The sequence below is a fragment of the Podarcis tiliguerta genome (genome assembly GCF_965153285.1).
Source record: "Podarcis tiliguerta genome assembly, chromosome: 8".
Lineage (NCBI taxonomy): Eukaryota > Metazoa > Chordata > Lepidosauria > Squamata > Lacertidae > Podarcis > Podarcis tiliguerta.
The window spans coordinates 53,669,413-53,686,621 of NC_139541.1; the positions used below are offsets into that span (position 1 = coordinate 53,669,413).

Here is a 17,209-nt window from a genome sequence, read left to right on the forward strand (position 1 = left end):
GGAATCTGCATAATCCTCTCTTGCAGAGGCCGGTGTAGCTGAAAGGCCCTGCTGGGGCAAACCAGGGTTCGTCTGCTCTAGAAGTTTGCCTGGTATCAGTATTGAACTCTCTGGTCTGTAGTTTCTGTACTTTTCTCTTTTTTGCAGTTAGGGAGTAGAGGACATTCACCCATCTCCACTTCTCAGGCAATTCTCAAAGGCTACAGTCAGTGGTTCTGAAATACCGTAATAGCCACAATCTGCTTTTGCAACTGAGGGTGCAATTCATCTGGCCATGTAGACTTAAAAATCCTTTGTTAAAATTATCAGTATACTACCTTGTCTTTCAAAGGACTATCAAGGCAGTTTACAGGGCAAAAAAGCAGAGCATAGTATATCAACAAAAACCATGTAATTTATAGTAGTCTGGTTTCTCTAACAATCTCCCTATTTATTCTGGGCTACAAGACCCTCATTGTGTCATTCCTTCCACTTTCAAGATCAAGGCAGAATCTGGAGTTAATCCATGGTGATTTGTCTATCATCCCATCTCCTGCCCATCTCGTCTCTTCCTCTCAGCTCTCCTGGTCAGATTTGCTGGTCAGGTTCATGAAGCTTGTCTTCTAGGAGAAAAAGCCATTCAACAGCACCTGCTTCCTCTTCACAATTGTGCATGTGTGCAGATTAGACAGTAGAAGAAGAGCTGTCTGCGTTCTCTGTGTCTGCCAGATGGTTGCAAGAAAGGCACCCCTGGGACTGTGGAGCTTTCCAGTTTTCCCTCCTGGACTTGGCAATGCATGAATTGGCCCTGCCAGTTTGTGTGAACCACAACTCTGCATGTAACCATAGCTGCTCTGATCCTGTAAAAGACCAGTGGCCTTCCCTTATGGAGGAGTTTCTTGCATGTCCAGACAATGGGAATTCTAGCCTGATGTATCAACCATGTGGTTCAGTGGAAGGTCAACAGGAGCTGCAGCTCAGGCCTCATGCAGCTAGACTGTGGACTCAGAACAGCTGAAAGAGCCACTTCTCATCTCAGAATTGCATGAGTGACGTCTGCCACCCGAGAACTCTGTAATACCAGAGCAGAGGAATCGGGGACCTGCTGCTCGCTTTTGCAGCATCTCACTGATCCTGCCACTTTCTCCCTCTCTGTCTCCTTGGCGCATCCTCCCTCTCATAGTGTCCCTCAAGCCTCCTGCTTCATTATTGTGCTGAGCCACATATTACATTGCCTGTCTGAAATAATTACGGGTATGGAAATCACAGCAGAGGCTCACACAATTTCCCCCCTGACACTTAATTTTCAAGGAGACAACTCTGAAAATTACAAGCATTGCTACTTGTTTTGTGCAATCCTTGTCAAGCGAATGGAATCTTTGGCTGCCCTGGGGGGGACCCATTTGTTACACAAGCGCAGGGAGTAAATGTAGTGGGTACCAAGTGAGAACAAAATTGGTAGGTGATTTTCTTTGGGGGATTAGACCTATCCACACCAAGAGTTTGCTATTTTCTCTGCCATGCTACATATTGTATGCAATGACTTGAAGAGGCAGAAGGAGAAGTTGCATTTTGTGTGTGATCTTCCTCTCCTGACATTTTGCTGAGAACTCTGTGGAGAGTGATGTGTCTATGGTAGGGTTGTCTGATTTCTCCCATAACCAGAATACTCCAAGCCAGCCTTCTGCACTAACTCTCCACCATTAGTTTCTCCTGTGTAAGGTCTTGGTAGAATGGCAACGCATTATCTAGTAATTTGTCGCTGTGATGCACAGTTTTACAAGGGACAAACCTTAAGGAGGTTTTGCATTCGAAAATTTGGAATGTATAGCTGAAAGACCACTGGCAGAAGTTTTCATAGTTTCCCCCAGATAGTAAGTTGAAAGAACCATTTTAAATGGAGACCCTGTGATGGGTGAAGGAGTCTCTGACTCTTTTGATTGCTGGAAAGCATGAAGAGAAGGAACAAGGTTTGCCTTCTCTACTGCTCCGTGGAGTTCAGTCTTCACGCAGGGCTGGAAAAGTCTTCTGCCTGGAATCCGAGAGCTGCTGCCAGCCAGGGTAGGCAGTCCTGAGCAAGATGAACCTATGAGCTTCATGTCTTCCTCTGGGTGCAGCAACACTTTCCCCAATACACCTTTTAAATATATTCCCCTCTTTGCGACTCGTTGCCTGTTTTGTGCTGGGTTCTTCCCCAGAAATGCCTTTTCCCTTTCCCTTGGCCTCAGCTCTGTTGCCTCTTGCTGTCTCCTTTCAGCCTGCTCTCCTGGATATTACAAGAGGTCTGCTCGGATTCTGCGCTGCTCTCCCTGCCCTCCACACAGCTTTACACAGCAGGAAGGTTCCACCTTTTGCTTCTGCCAGGCGACCTACACCCGGGCCCCTTCAGACTTGCCATCTGCACCCTGCACCCGTAAGGCATCCTTTTCTTTCTGGTAGTAGAGATTCCAAGGTTGGCTCATCCATCAGTGAGGGGTGCTAAGAGGCATCCTCAATCACACAAGCACCTTTGCAAGCAGGTGTGGGTGTGTGACCAATGGGGGTGTGGCTTTTCTGAATCTTGGGCCTGGAGCTGCAGAATGCCATGATGGCATTGCATTGCATGACAGCTCCAGAGGCAGAATAGCAAGAAAACTAGTGGCAAAATGGCCACCTGTTTTGCTTATTTAAAAACAGGGCTCTACCATTTTAAGTGCCCTTTGAAGTTAGGCTGCCATTCAACACCCTCACCCCTTGCCGCTGATATGCCTAACCACCGTCTTGTTTGCAGGACCCCCATCGGCACCTGTGAACCTCGTCTACCATTTGAAGCAGTCCACCCTAGTCCTCGAGTGGAGCCCCCCGGTGGACTTGGGGGGGCGCAGCGACATCTCCTATAACCTCTTGTGCCTTCACTGCTCCCCCTCTTCTCAGTGCACACCCTGCAGCCATGGGGTGAGCTTCGTGCCCCAGCAGAGGGGCCTGGTGGGCAGGACAGCCACCCTCATGAACTTGCTGCCCCAGGCCAACTACACCATCCGCGTGGAGGCCGTCAATGGTGTCTCAGGCTTGGGTAGCTCATCTGAGCAGCCATACGCAGAAATGACCATCTTTACCGGGCTGACAGGTAGGAAAGCAGGTGGGGTGTTTTGTGGGGGGAGGTATTCTCCCTGCTCGATGTGCCTGCCTTTCAGCCTACGGCTTACGAAAGATTTTATGATCTATTTGTTTAATGCATTTATATATTTCCTTTGAGAAGCCTAAGGGGGGACACGTGGTTCTGCCCCCTTCCTCATTATTCCCCACAACAACCTTGTGAAGTAGGTGAGGCTGAGAAGCAGTGCCTGGTCCCCAAGGTCTCCCAGTGAGCTTCATGGCTGAGTGGTGATTCGAACCCTGGTCTCTCCCAGGTCCTCATTTGACACTCGAAACACTGTGCCACACTGGCTTTCAAGATGGCATGTGGGTGGAGGGGAGAGAGATGGCCTCAGAACTAGCTGCAAGTTATCTTGAGAAACTAAGTACTGATCTTGTGGGGGGTGGGGGAGGGAAATCAGAGGCTGAACCTGGGTTTACCTGCCTGGCCTCTGCAGGGCACTCACCTCTTTTACCCTACACTCAGTACCTACTTGCAGGGTCACAACAGGGCAGGAAAGAGAGAGGGAGAAATAAACTGTTCAGAGTTGCCTTGAATTCCTCTCTGACAGGAAAACAAGGTAATAATGGATTATTAATAGACCAGGTTGGGCATTATGGGGGAGAGAGCTCATTGCCCTCTTTTCAGCACATCTCTGAGGCTCACCCCACTGCTGAGCCAGAATCCTCCTATGGTCTATGTGAAACCAGTTCACAGGCAGGGTCAAACTCCTTATGAAACATTTCTTCAGGTCTCTGCAAAGCAAGAGATCAGAGTCTTCATTGGAAAGTGGATGAGAAAGCAGCGGGGAGGTGTTCAAAATCAGAGTTGAAAGAGCCTGTGACACAACCTCTGCTTTCTCGGCCTGTTAGATAGCAGTGGGGGTAGCGAGGGGAGAGATTTGGTTTGCACTTCCTGGAACAATATGTGAACTGAAATGCAGCTCCCTTTCAAAATTTGCTATGCTGATCTTCAACAGAAAGGCTGGACTCGCTTCCTGCGAAGCATCTTAAAGTGATTTCACAACACAATAAAAACATATATTTAAAAACGGCATAGCTAAAAAACCTATTTCAAGTCCAATATTAGTGAAAGCATTATGCAAATACGCATTGGAAGAGATTCCTTTCACTAGTGTGCCTCTGCTTGGGGAAATGAAATGCTGACAAATGCTCAGGCTTGACATTAATAAATTGCAAACTGATGTAGAGAAAGAATGAGAAGCTGAAATAGGCTGTCCTTTGCCCACCCTGAAGGCTGCAGCTGCCCAAGCTGCCCAGAGTGGCTGCGGCAACCCAGTCAGATGGACAGGGTACAATAAAATAAATTTTATCATCATTTTCCTCTGCCTCCCCTCAAAGCTAGGCTCACTTGCTCAGTTTGTTTCCTTTCCCATTCATGCTCCTGTGCTGTCCTTTTCCTCTCTCTTGGTTGGCTTCTTAATTAAGGAGAGCATTGGTGTCCCAGGGAGCCGGAGTGATCAAATCAAGCCATGGGGTAGTGAATAATTTAATGTTTGCTTTTCCGGGATATGGGCAATGTGGTGGGAGGGGGAGGGGTGTGTGTCTGAAATATGAATGAGCACAGAGTGTATTTACAGCAGTAGTTCACAGCATGAAAGCTTGTGTGGTGGTTTTAGCCTCTTTAAAAGAGCTTGCATACTTTCTGCTTTCCAGCTTGTTGGTGTACGTCTGTCTCAAGAGATAGTGGAGTGCACCTCTGTGGGTGAAGTCAAACCCGATGCGTTAGCAGCCCCAAAGTGACCTCCCTGGGGTGCAAGCCTGGGCAGTGTGTATGGAGGCTCTGGGCTGCCCAGACAACAAGACTCCCCTCTTGGCCATGCTGAGGTGGTTCAAAGGAAAGCAGAGCAATACGTTTGGCACTAGCTTGGCTGCAGGAGCTGTCAGAGGCATACGAAGCGTCTTAGGGACTCCACTATGGGTTTATGTAGGGTTTACAGCAGGGGTCAGCAAGCTTTTTCAGCAGGGGACCGGTCCACTGTCCCTCAGACCTCGTGGGGGACTGGACTATATTTTGGAGGGGAAAATGAACGAATTCCTATGCCCCACAAATAACTCAGAGATGCATTGTAAATAAAAGCACACATTCTACTCATGTAAAAACACGCTGATTCCCGGACTGTCCACGGGCCGGATTTATAAGGTGATTAGGCCAGATCCAGCCCCCGGGCCTTAGTTTGCCCTACCCATGGTTTACTGCTTGGCCTTTTCTTGTCCCAAAGGTGTCCCGCAAGGCAGTGGAGGTTTAGGATCAGAGTTTTTCTCTTGGGCTACCTTCCCAGGTTGAAGGGCCCCCTCACCCCCTCACTTCCTTCTACAGCATGTGCAGAAACAGCCTTCTTAACTATTGGGCTACTATTGGTCTTGTCTGCTCAATCCTTCACAGCTTGTCTTCACACACAGGGGAAGTCCCTAACTTAATGATGGTTTGAAACCCATCATCTACCCTCACTTGGTTTAGCCAGCCAGCCAAAACCATTCCTTGGGTTTGGCCGCTATCACATACTGACAACTTCCAGGAGCCACAGGTGAGAGCTGAGTGCAGAGTGGGGACCAAAGGAGGACTACCCCAGAAGTAGCACAATGTTTTGCCCCCCCCCCAGAGATACTACCCCTCCCCTAATACCCCCCACCCCATGCTTTCTAGATTCTCTTCAGAAAGTTTTGTTCCTTTTCAGACTGGACTTTTAGAGCCTTCCAGCACTTTGCTCCCAATCCTGGCCCAAATAACTTTGACTGGCACTAAACTTGATTTATTTATAGGAATAGCAAACTGGACTAGGCTTGTGGGTTATACAAATTGCCATTCTGAATAATGGTTTTTATGGGATTGAATAGGGGGAGGAGTTTATGGATCTAAGGGTGCAGTGAAAAAGTTTGGGAACAACTGTCCTACAGCTTCTCTTCATGGAAAAAATAAGGAGCCCAACAGGGGCTGCCTAAGGTCTTTTGGGCCAGTCATGCCTAGGCAAAGCTGCTGGCGACCCACCTGCCTTTCTTCTCTTTGGCTTTCTTAGCCCAGAGGCTCGTCATTGACATCCGCGCTGAGAGAATTGAGCAGAAGAGCATCTCCTTGTCCTGGCAAGAGGCCAGCGCCCTGAGCGCCAATGACACAGAATATGACATTAGCTTCTATGTAAAGGTAACTGTTTCAGGAGGGGTGCTGTTGTCTTCAACTCTGAAAGGCAGATCCCCTCATTTTCTGCACTGGAGCTGCTCTTTGGGGCATAGTCTCTCACCACCCCACCACCCAGCACTTCCACCGTTGCTGCTTAGAAGAGTTCAGGGATGGTGAGAGAGAATATGGAATCCACACACCAGCAGGGTGGAGAGGGACAGAACCTCCATCTCTGCTTGACTTAAGCTAGTTCCTGGTTTCTTTCTTATTTCTTATTTATTTACAGCATTTCTGTAAATTCACCAAATTCTTGAGGCTGTGTACATATTAAAAGACACAGCAAATATGTTATTTTTTTTAAAAAGGAAAATATAGATGTGTGCCACCCCAATTTACGAGCAGAGAGATACCCCGGGGGATCCAGGCTCTTACCTAGGTTCAATTTTCTTGGAATGAAGGTTGGCGGAGACAATGTCTTTAGGACATGTGGTTTTATTTACACATATATACAACATGAGCATAAGCTGGAGGGGCTTTCAGCATCAACACCCCAACAGATCTTGCTTCTCCATTAGTCACAGCTTTGGATCCAGCACAGAGCAAACATTTCACTGTGTCTCTAGATTCCAGATTGCTTCTGGCTCAGCTCATACACAACCTCTGGTTATTGTTTCCCTACCTAGCAGCTGGATTGGGGTGGGTGGGTGGAGAAAAGGCTCACCCATTAGCCTGGAGGGCACCATCACTTAGTTGCATCTCTCACAACCTAGCTGATTCTTTCGGGATGTTGATGAGGACACTTAACAACCTAGAGTGGAGCAAAATACCAATCCTAGAAGAATGAACTAGTCTCTTCTCAGTTCTGGGGAGCAGCGTCTCACCTAAACTGAAACTCTGGGGTCCCACAGGGTCAGAAAGAGCAGAGCTACTCATCCCTGAAGACCACCTTCCCAGCCGTGACAGTGGACAACCTGAAGCCCAGCACACTCTATGTCTTCCAAGTCCAGAAGTCGTCTTCTACTTTCCAGGACCACGGGAACTGCAGCCACAGCATTGAGGTGGAAACGCTGGGGGAGAGTGAGTGTGCAAGTGTCTCTGGAGAGGCTGCAATGAAACCACTTGGGAGGCTTGCACCCTCTGTGACTCCAAGTGGCTTACTCTTTGCAGCTCTTACCTGGCCTAGCAGCCCCTCAGTCCCCCAGTGAATGGGGGGGGGTGGCGAGAAGACCAGGTTTCAGCTTAATAACTCTGCCTAGCTGGAAATGAAAGCACTGGGGTGATGCACCCAGTAGGAATTCTACAGGCTGTGTTTAATGGGGCTTTAAATTGCATCCATTTGCCACACAAGATGCTTTTGGAACAAACTGAATTGAATAAAAAATTTCTCATAGAACGTAGCCATTTGCAAAAGCCAGAAAGCCAAGTCTTAAAGTGTTGAAGGAAAACCACTTTGTAAGCCATACATTTTAATGCTTCTCTTCTAAAGAATATTTCGTTAATGCTGCCTAACAGACCATGAGGCAGGGGGTGGGAGGATGAAAACAAGCTCCTGGCTGCTCGCCCACAATGCTTTTGCACTGCCCTTTGACCCATTCATGAAGTCACTTACTCTTGAAATTAAATGAAAATAGCAGAGAAAGCAATAAGTACCGTAACTAGTTTATGCCAAAGAGAGTTTCCAGAGGTAGAGGGAAATAAGTCTGCCTGGGTCAAAAAGAAGCGGGTAGGAGCATTAAATCCAAAAGTCCTAAAAGGCTCTGACTTGGATTTCTTGATGTATCCAGTGACTTTTGCTCACTGTGAGTTCGCCCAGAAGTCAGTCCTTGGTGGCAACTGGATTCCTTTCCCACTCCTTTAAATGCCATAAAAGCCCCTTGCTAAGAAACTTCTGTTTCTTGGACCACCAACTACAGCAAAGTGGTCTTGGTTTCCAGGGAACATGCCTGATCTTTATTTATAAAAAATATTTGTGCCATAAAAATATATATCAAAGCTGTTCACAGCAACAAAATCATACAATAAAAACTATAAAAAGTTATAAGCAGATATCAACTATCCATTATGAAAGGATGTATTCTTAACTGCCTGCATAGGCTTGGCAGAATAGGAAAGTTCTCAGCAGGAGAGACATACAAAGATGTCTCCTCTCCCAAGGTAAGCAAGAAGAAGGCAATGAGGAAAGAAAGTATGAGAGTATCAGTCTAGCACCCAGGGGAAGGTCAGCACAGGTTAAAGGGCAGTCTGGGAAGTCTGGAGGTTCCTCTTATTCTCTGATTTCTCCCATGTATTCCAACACTTCCAACAGTCACAGCTTGCAACAAGCAGTGGCGTAGAGTGGGTTGTCAGCACCCGGGGCAAGGCAAGTAATTTGCGCCCCCTAACCCGGGGCAAGGCAAGTAATTTGCCCCCCCCCGCTGCACTGTCCCTCCCCCAGATAGTCCCTCGCTCTCTCTCCGCACCGCACCGCACGCCTGGCACCCCCCCCTCCACAGTGGGCGGCGACCCGGCGGCTCGGATCGGATTCGCACAGCCAGCACTGCAGTGAGAGAGAGTGAGTGAGCCAGGTAGGGGCAGAGAGCTGCGAGCGCGAGCGCTCCCCCCCCCAGATGTTGCACCCGGTGCGGCCGGCCCCCCCTGCACCCCCCACGCTACGCCACTGGCAACAAGGAGTGGGAGCTGAAAGCTCAGCACCGTTTCTGCATCTCCATCCTCTTGGGACTTAGGACCAGGCTAGATATGGCTTCCGTTGCAGGACTAGCAGTAGCATTGGGAGATTTAAAAAATTATGTTAAGGCTGCAGCATGCAGGGAGGGGTGTTTTATCACCTCCAGCCCCAGCTGTGATCCTGACAAAAATGGCCTCTTTGGCAATGGGAACTTTTCACCATAAAGCTAACTAGGGCACGGGGTATTTCCATCAGGATTACAAGTGGAGAGGGACAGAAAAGCAGAACTGTGGCCCTAGGCCTAGAATTGTACAGTCGTACCTTAGTTCTTGAACACCTTGCGATTCAAACGTTTTGGCTCCCGAACGCTGCAATCCTGGAAGTGAGTGTTCCAGTTTGCGAACATTTTTTGGAACCTGAACGTCCAACACTGCTGCTGTGGCTTCCGATTGAGTGCAGGAAGCTCCTGCAGCCAATCGGAAGCCGTGCCTTTGTTTTCAAACATTTTCGAAAGTCGAATGGACTTTTGGAACGGATTAAGTTTGAGAACCAAGGTACGACTGTATTGTTAAAGTATCCCAGCTTTGCTGCTTGCCAGTCAACCACACAATTAAAGCAAATGTCCTAGTGCGGTTGTCTTTGGCCCTTGAACAGGCAGTTGCTCAAGATGAGCCAGGCCCTGCTGCTCTTGGCTTCTGTGGGTCTAACTCCCATTTCCTTCTATTTCTCCACCCCAACTTCTTCCTGCAGCCACTGCTGTCGCTTTCCATGAGCAGAGCCCCATAGTCCTTGTGGTCATTGTGGCGATTGCTGGGCTGATTGTGTTGGTCTCTGTGATCCTGGGCATCCTGACCTGGAGGAGGTGAGCACATGACAATCCCATGTTGCCCACTCCCTCCCACTCCTCTGCTAAGAGGTTGCTGAGTAGGGCAGCTGGAGCGTGATCATACTAGCTTAAAAAAAGACCAGTGAGTTGGGCTGAGGACACAGCTCTTTTTGGGACTCGACGCCTTTCTTCACAGCTTATATTGGGGCTTTGCTTGAGGCCACTTCTGGGGCAGGTCCTGGCTGAGTAGGTATAATGTGGCTTTTGCTTCTCCCCCTTGCAGGCAGTGTGACTACGGCAAGGCCTACCGGGATGGAGAGGAGGAGCTGTACTTCCACTGTGAGTTGAAGGCAGAGGGAGGAGAAAGGGTAGGAGGTTTCCCTGCTACTAGTGATGTAGGAGTGGCAAGAGGCTCTCCTGGAGTCCAGCTTTGGAGATGAACTACAGTGGTGCCGTTTCAGACTCCAAACATGGCAGCCATCCTGGGCTTCCCTCCTCTCCTCTCTAGATTGACTCTGAAGTGTGCATTTGCAGGGCCCCCTCTTCATTCTGCCCAGGCAGATGCCCTAAGGAACTGCTCCTGCAAGGAAGCCTCCAGGGCCTTGTGAGGCTCTTGTTTTCATGTACTCTAAAACGGCTGCAGCTTGCCAAGTGGGCACATCCTGCTCTGGGTTAAGCTTCAGCAACTGCTCTGAGCTCCACAAACTGTGGCACTGGAGTGGTAGAAGGAAGGCACCAGAAATGCACGCCGGATTCAATACTAAAGCTCAGGGCAGATAAAATAAGGCACTTCTCCATGCAGCACATAGTTAAGCTAGAGAACTCCCACAGGAGGCAGTAATGGCCACCGACTTGGATGCCTTTAACAGAAGATTGGACAAATTCATGGAGGAGAGGGCTATTGATAGCTACTCATCATGGTGGCTATGCTCTGTCTCCATGGCTGAAGGCAGTAAATGCTTCTGAATGCCAGTTTCTGGAAACCACAGGAGAAGAAAGGGCTCTTGTGTGCAGGTCCTGCTTGCATGTTTCTCATAGGGGCATCTGGTTGGCCAGGATGCTGGACTAGAGGAGTCATTGGCATGATCCAGCACACTCTTCTTATGGTCTGATGTTAAGCTACAGCTTGGTCCTGCAGAGGACTCCAAGGCAGATGGAACAGAGGCTATCAACAGTCGAGTAGCAAAAACGTCTGATTTCTTGGCTGTATAGAAAAGCAGGAGACCAAACAGTAGGGCTCATGAATTTCAGACCCTCTCAGAGGGTCCAGGCCGAAGGCAACCAAGGCCAGTGGGTGAGACTAATGGTACCTTTTCTCACCAGTTCCAAACCTTCCTTCAAAGTGTGTCCAATGCAAGTTAAATACTTAAGTTTGCCAAGGCATCAAATATAAACTGATTTCCTTCATAACTTGCATACAGTCACTTACAGGATACTTTCGGTAAGTGGTTAAACTACAGCATTGCTCACACACATATCCACTTGGTCTGTACAGAGATGTCTGTGTTCCAGCCAGGAAGGAACTGTTGCTATGTATTAACTCCCTAGAAAGATGTTAAATGAGACTGGTTTTCCCTTTTCACTCCAGTAAGGAGAGAGATCCTGGCTTGTTGTCTAAACTGCCACATTAGTGGGTTTCTTTGAGGTCCAGCCTCAAAAGTAGCTTTATTCTGGATGAGTGACAAAAAGGGCTAGACATGGAAGGCAGGTTTCCACGACGGTAAAGACATAGGGAGGGGGCGGATGGCAGGAGCAGGGGAAAATATTTGTTTCTTGGCTGAATTCTGCCAGGTTGGGAAAATTTGCAGCACCTCAATGTTGGCAAAAGGCCTTAACGCCATCTCTGCTGCCCCATTGTAGTCAAGATACCAACCCGGAGGATGTATGTTGACCCCAAGACCTGTGAAGACCCCCTACAGGCTGTCTCTCTCTTTGCCAAGGAACTTGATAGCTCCAGCATCAAAATGGAAAAGCTGCTTGGGACAGGTGAGTGTTGTGGATCCAGGCCCTTTGCTTTCCCGTGAGCCCGACGGTCCCTTCCTTCCATGCTTCATTGTGCTGGGGAAGCAGCTGTGCACCTATGTGGGAGCCCCTTGACTTGGAGATGGCACAGCCCTGCTGCTGTCTTCTCCATATGTTGCATGCCCCCCTCCTCTTCTTAAAGAACCTAGGAAGCTACCTTGTACTGAGTTAGGTCATCAGTCCTTCTAGTTCAGTACTGTCTACAATGATAATTGTGAGCACTGAGAAAAGTATGTTGTGATTGCTTAAGACCCAGCATGGCATTCTCAAAAATAAGTCAGGTCAGACAAATCTCATTTCTTTTTCTTTTTTTTTGATGGAGTTACAAGCTTGGTGGATCAGGGGAATGCTGTGGCCATAGTGTATCTTGATTTCAGTAAGGCTTTTGACAAAGTCCCTCACAATATTCTTGCGAGGAAGCTGGTAAAATGTGGGTTGAACAAGGTAACTGTTCAAGCAGGGGAAGCCTCCAGGGAACCTGAGGATAAACTGTAGGAACTGATTGCATATAGTTAGGTATTAAAACAATGATTCCCAAATGGGGGCAGTGGGATTACCTTGGGCGGGGGGTAGCAGGGGAGCAGCAGGGGAGCACTGGAGTGTGAATTTGACTTTGAAAAGCTCATATCACTGAATCAAGTTAAATTAGACTTTGAAAAGCTGGTATCACTGGATCAAGTTAATCAGGTTTGTTGAATTAATTAAACAGTGTTAATTAGATTTTGAGTAAATGTGCAATTAATTGTTAGTGTTTTCAATCTTATTGTGTTATTTATTATCTTCCTTAGTGGGTCATGCAAACTGCTACTCCGAATAACACTTTTTACAGGGAGGGGGGCACTGGGGATGCATTTATGGAACCAAGGGGGCAGTGGCCCCCAAAAGTTCAGGAACCACTGTGTTAGAACAGTTATGGGCCCTGAATCATAAAAGGTGATGGAGAATCCAAAACAGCACGATAGCACAAACTAGATGAAATTTAAGAGAAACAACAACAATGGCATTGGGTCTTCTCCCAGAGCTGCAGCAGCACCCCACCCCTTTTCTCCCTTTCTCAACTGGCACACGCCAACTTTTCCTTTCTCTGCCATTCCTTGCTGCTAGAACTTTTCCAATAAAAAACCCTCTGTAGGAAGCCATGAGGGACTGCGGGGGCCTCATATTTTGGCAGTGGCTCCCTTTCCACTTTCAGAGTCTGGGGGGAGGGTGCTGTTGCATGTGGATTTCTTGCTTATGCAGAGAGGGAGTTTGGTTCTAACTCCGGGTCCTTCTTCTGGGCAGGAGAATTTGGAGACATCTGCCAGGGGTGCCTGAAGCTCCCCAGTAAGCGGGAGCTGCCTGTGGCCATCCGGACCCTGCAAGCCAGCTGCTCTGAAAAGCAGGTCCACACCTTCCTCACTGAGGCCAGCATCATGGGCCAGTTTGACCACTCCAACATTGTCCGTCTGGAGGGAGTTGTTACCAGAGGTAAGAAGCACTTATGGATTCTGCCCATTTGCATGCCAGAAGATGGTGCTTCCTTCAGAACGCCAGGCAGTCGTTCCTTGCATAGCCCCTTGAAGCGCCTGTGTTGCATACCTTCAAGGGAGGTCCAAGACTGTGTATCAGGCACTGACCTCTGCTGCCTTGCCAAGTGTATGTTGAGAAGATGCCCAAGCTTGATTTCAACTCTGTGTGTGTGTGTGTGTGTGTGTGTGTGTGTATGGGGAGGTGGCTCTCTTCCGCATTTATATTCTGGAACCTCAGGCTGCTCTACCTGGGGTTTGGGATTATTTCCAGGCAGTGCCCCTAACTCTTCCTGCTTGAGGGCATTGAGAATCTCCTTGCTGTGGTGATGCCTCTTCCTTGCTAAAATGGAGGTGTGGTGTGTTTGTGTAAAAAAAGTCTGCCTTTTGTGTGTATAGAATGTATCCTATTGCCATGGGCGTAGCCAGGATTTGGGGGGGGGGCTTTTGTTTTTTGGGGGGCAGAATCTGTTAGCTATGTATTTTTATTAACTTTTATTGATTAAGGGGAGCAGTTGCCCCTACCTGCCACCCCTTGACTACGCCCATGCCTACTGCACAAGGATAAGGGTCACATTCATTGCCGCGCCCATTACTAGTATGCAGCCCCAAGACCTAGGAGGGAATGCAGCCCTACAAGTGAGAGAACCTGCTGTCTTTTTTCTCCTGTGTCCCCCCACCCATGGGGAGCGAAGAATACATTTCTCTCTCTTCCATATCACTAGAACTCATGGACATTCAATGAAACTGAAGGTCTATCGAGGCCTACTAGATGGACCATTGGTCTGATCCAGCAGGCTCTACTTATGTTCTTAGAAAATACGGCTTTGCATTGAGGCAGCGGTTGCTGGTCTTCCTGCACATGGCACTCCTTCTAGGAACATGGTGTACTATGCATGAAAAGCAGCAGGAGCCGCCAGGTTTGGTGTTTAAGGGCATGCTGGTTTCACACTGTGAGGCAGTTCAGGTGGTTCTGTGGACAGTTTACACCAAGGAAAAGTGTGATCAGGCAGGCAAATGCCCCAATGCCCTCCCTCTCCTTAACAGTCATTAAGGGACTGGAATAATTATGCACTTACTTGTGGCCAGCAAAAATGAAAGCAGCCGCTGCCTGGCTTGGTTTTTTTTTTTGTGTGTGTGTGTAGCTGCAGTTCTGCCTAATTGCCTGGGTGATTTAAAAGCCATCTCAGGAAAGTGACTGTCCTGTGTGAAGGCAGGGAGAGAATACTGATAGTTTTCTTAATTGCTTGCAGTGGAGTCAGTGGTGGTTAATGTGGTTTAGAAAGACGATTATCCAGAAATGCTGGGACTACACACTCTGGAGGCCAAAGGTTCATTTATGTGTCAGTTCCAGCCCACAACATTAAGATGCTTAGGGATTCTGTAGCTAATTTAATAAGCTGGGAAGCCAATCTCACTGCAAAGGGTTCATTGAGCAGCTGGTCTTCATTCATCAGGCTAGTCCAGAGAGAGGAGAGTTTTAGGGCAACAGCATAAGCAGGTGGGCAATTGCTCCTTGCATGGCATCGCTCCATGGAACTGCCTTACTGGGACCAAGCAATTGCTTCCTCCCACAAGGGCGCTTCAAAGGTAGTGTACTCCAATTTGTTACTAGTGCAGGAAGCACAGCACTACAACACTGCCTCTGTGTGAACATGCATGTGATGTTGCTACCAGCGCATGATTAACAACTTCCTGACCTAATGTCACAGAGAGATCCCTCTCTCATCCAGCTGGTTTTCAGACAGACAGACAGACACAGAGACTGGATTCTTGTTTCTCTGTGTAGGGAACCCGATGATGACTGTGATGGAGTACATGGAGAATGGGGTGCTGGACTCCTTTCTGCGGGTGAGTGAGACCTTTCCCTGATAGTGGGATGAGCTATATGCCAGCCACTTGCCTGGTGGAGTCCTCTGCTGATGCGCCCGCAGCCAGCCTCATGGATCTTTCTCTTCCCACCCATAGCGGCATGAGGGGCAGCTCATGGCTTCCCAGCTGATTGGCATGCTGCAGGGAATTGCCTCCGGGATGAAATACCTGACTGAGATGGGCTACATCCACAAGAAACTGGCAGCGCATAACATCCTGGTAAATGGGGAGCTGGTCTGCAAAATCTCTGGCTTCAGAGTAGGCCAGGAAGAGAAGATGGAGACCGTTTTCAGCATGCTGGTATGTATTTGGGAGGGGGCAGGAAGAATAATAGATCCTTGGAAGGGACACCAAGGATCATCTAGTCCAGCCCCTTGCAATGCAGGAAGCACAACTGAAGAATCCCTGACAGATGGCAATCCAACCTCTGTTTAAAAACCTCCAAGGAAGGGGGAGTCTTGGAAGACCACCTTCTGAAGTAGTCTGTTCCACTGCCAATGGTGGTGGATTCTCCTTCACTGGAGGTTTTCCACCTGTCAGGGAAGCGTCAGCTGTGATTCCTGCATTGCAGGGAGTTGGACTAGATGACCTTTGGGGTTCCTTCCAACTTTATGATTCTGTGAACATTTAAAGTATCAAAATACACACCAAAGCCTTTGCATGACACCTTCCAGATGCCACCAGGATGAGCATTTTTGGAGCATTTTGATGAAAGCAGAAGAGAAGGCAGGCAGCGGATATACAGCATGCTGTATGTGCAGAGGCATAAGGGGAGCATTGCAAGGGGCATTGGAATCACCCCTTGGTGCTTCCTGTGCTTTGAATGGGGAAGCCCTCCTGGCTTCCCTGTTCTTTCTCTTCCTGCTGCTGCTGTGATCTTCCTTGATGAAAGACATTAAATGGGTTGTGCTGGGCAAGCGACAAGCTGCCTCATGAAATATTAATTGTAAACCATCTAGCAGGAGAACTTAACTATTGCCTGAATATTTCAGGACTTCCCTTCCTTTCCCTACACACACACACACCTTGCTTTGAGCGTTAACTAGCTCATTTTAAATGAATTTGGGACAGAGTTTCCCCTGAGCAATCCATCTGTGCTGCATGTGCAGTATAAAGGCCAGCTTTCCGGTAGCAGGTGGGGAAGAGAGAGAATGGAATGGGGATCTGGCAGCAGGAAAGACCTGAACTTTGTTTCTCATTTTGTATTTTTATGCTGTGAACAACCCTGTGATCTTTGGATGAAGGACAGTATACAGATTTAATACATAATAATGATAACGAGGCAGACGTGTGTGTGTGGTGTTTTCTGTAAAACAACAGAATTGTAGAGTTGGAAGGGACCCCAAGGGTCATCTAGCTCAACCCTCCGCAAAGCAGGAAACAGAGCCAAAGAATCCCTGACAGGTGGCCATCCAGCCTCTGCTTAAAAGCCTCCAGAGAAGGAGAGTTCACAACCTTCCAAGATAGGCTGTTCCACTGTCAAACAGCTCTTACCACCAGAAAGTTCTTCCTAATGTTTAGTTGGAGTCACCTTTCTTCTCAACTGAATCTCTTGGTTCAGGCCCTCCCATCTGGAGCAGCAGAAAACAAGCCTGCTCCATCTTCCTTGAGACCACCCTTTAGATATTTGAAGATAACTAGTTATCATAACACTTCTCAGTCTTCTCTTCTCCAGGCTAAACACACCCAACTCCTGAAGTGTCCCTCGTAGGGCATGGTTTCCAGAAACTTGATCTTCTTGGTCACCTTCCTCTGCACATTCTTCAGCTTGTCAATATACTTCTTAAATTAAGGTGCCCAGAACTGGACACAGAACTCCAGGTGGGGTCTGACCAAAACAAAATAGAGTAGTACTAAAACACCCCTTGATCTGTCTGAAAACTATAAATCTGTTGATGCAGCCTAGGATTACATTAGCTTTTTTTGCTGCATCATCACACAGTTGACTCATGTGACTCATGTTAAGGTTGTGACTTACTAAGACCCAGATCCTTTTCACGTGTACTGTACTGCTGGCAAGTCATGTGTCTCCCAACTTATATTTGTGCATCTGGTTATTCCTGCCTAAGTGTAGAACCTTACATTCG

The 17,209-nt window shown here is 48.1% G+C and overlaps 1 protein-coding gene across 3 annotated transcripts in view; it reads left to right on the plus strand.

Moving 5' to 3' along the window:
- Positions 1-17,209, plus strand: part of EPHA10 (EPH receptor A10) — a 39,509-nt gene that overhangs the window by 18,424 nt on the left and 3,876 nt on the right. For all 3 annotated transcript variants that reach the window (XM_083452851.1, XM_083452849.1, XM_083452850.1), the window contains exons 4-13: positions 2,237-2,392; positions 2,750-3,085; positions 6,132-6,256; positions 7,141-7,309; positions 9,648-9,759; positions 10,007-10,062; positions 11,584-11,709; positions 13,027-13,212; positions 15,040-15,101; positions 15,219-15,422. In XM_083452851.1, coding sequence (XP_083308977.1) covers positions 2,237-2,392; positions 2,750-3,085; positions 6,132-6,256; positions 7,141-7,309; positions 9,648-9,759; positions 10,007-10,062; positions 11,584-11,709; positions 13,027-13,212; positions 15,040-15,101; positions 15,219-15,422 — 1,532 coding nt within the window. The remainder of the gene's footprint in view (positions 1-2,236; positions 2,393-2,749; positions 3,086-6,131; positions 6,257-7,140; positions 7,310-9,647; positions 9,760-10,006; positions 10,063-11,583; positions 11,710-13,026; positions 13,213-15,039; positions 15,102-15,218; positions 15,423-17,209) is intronic.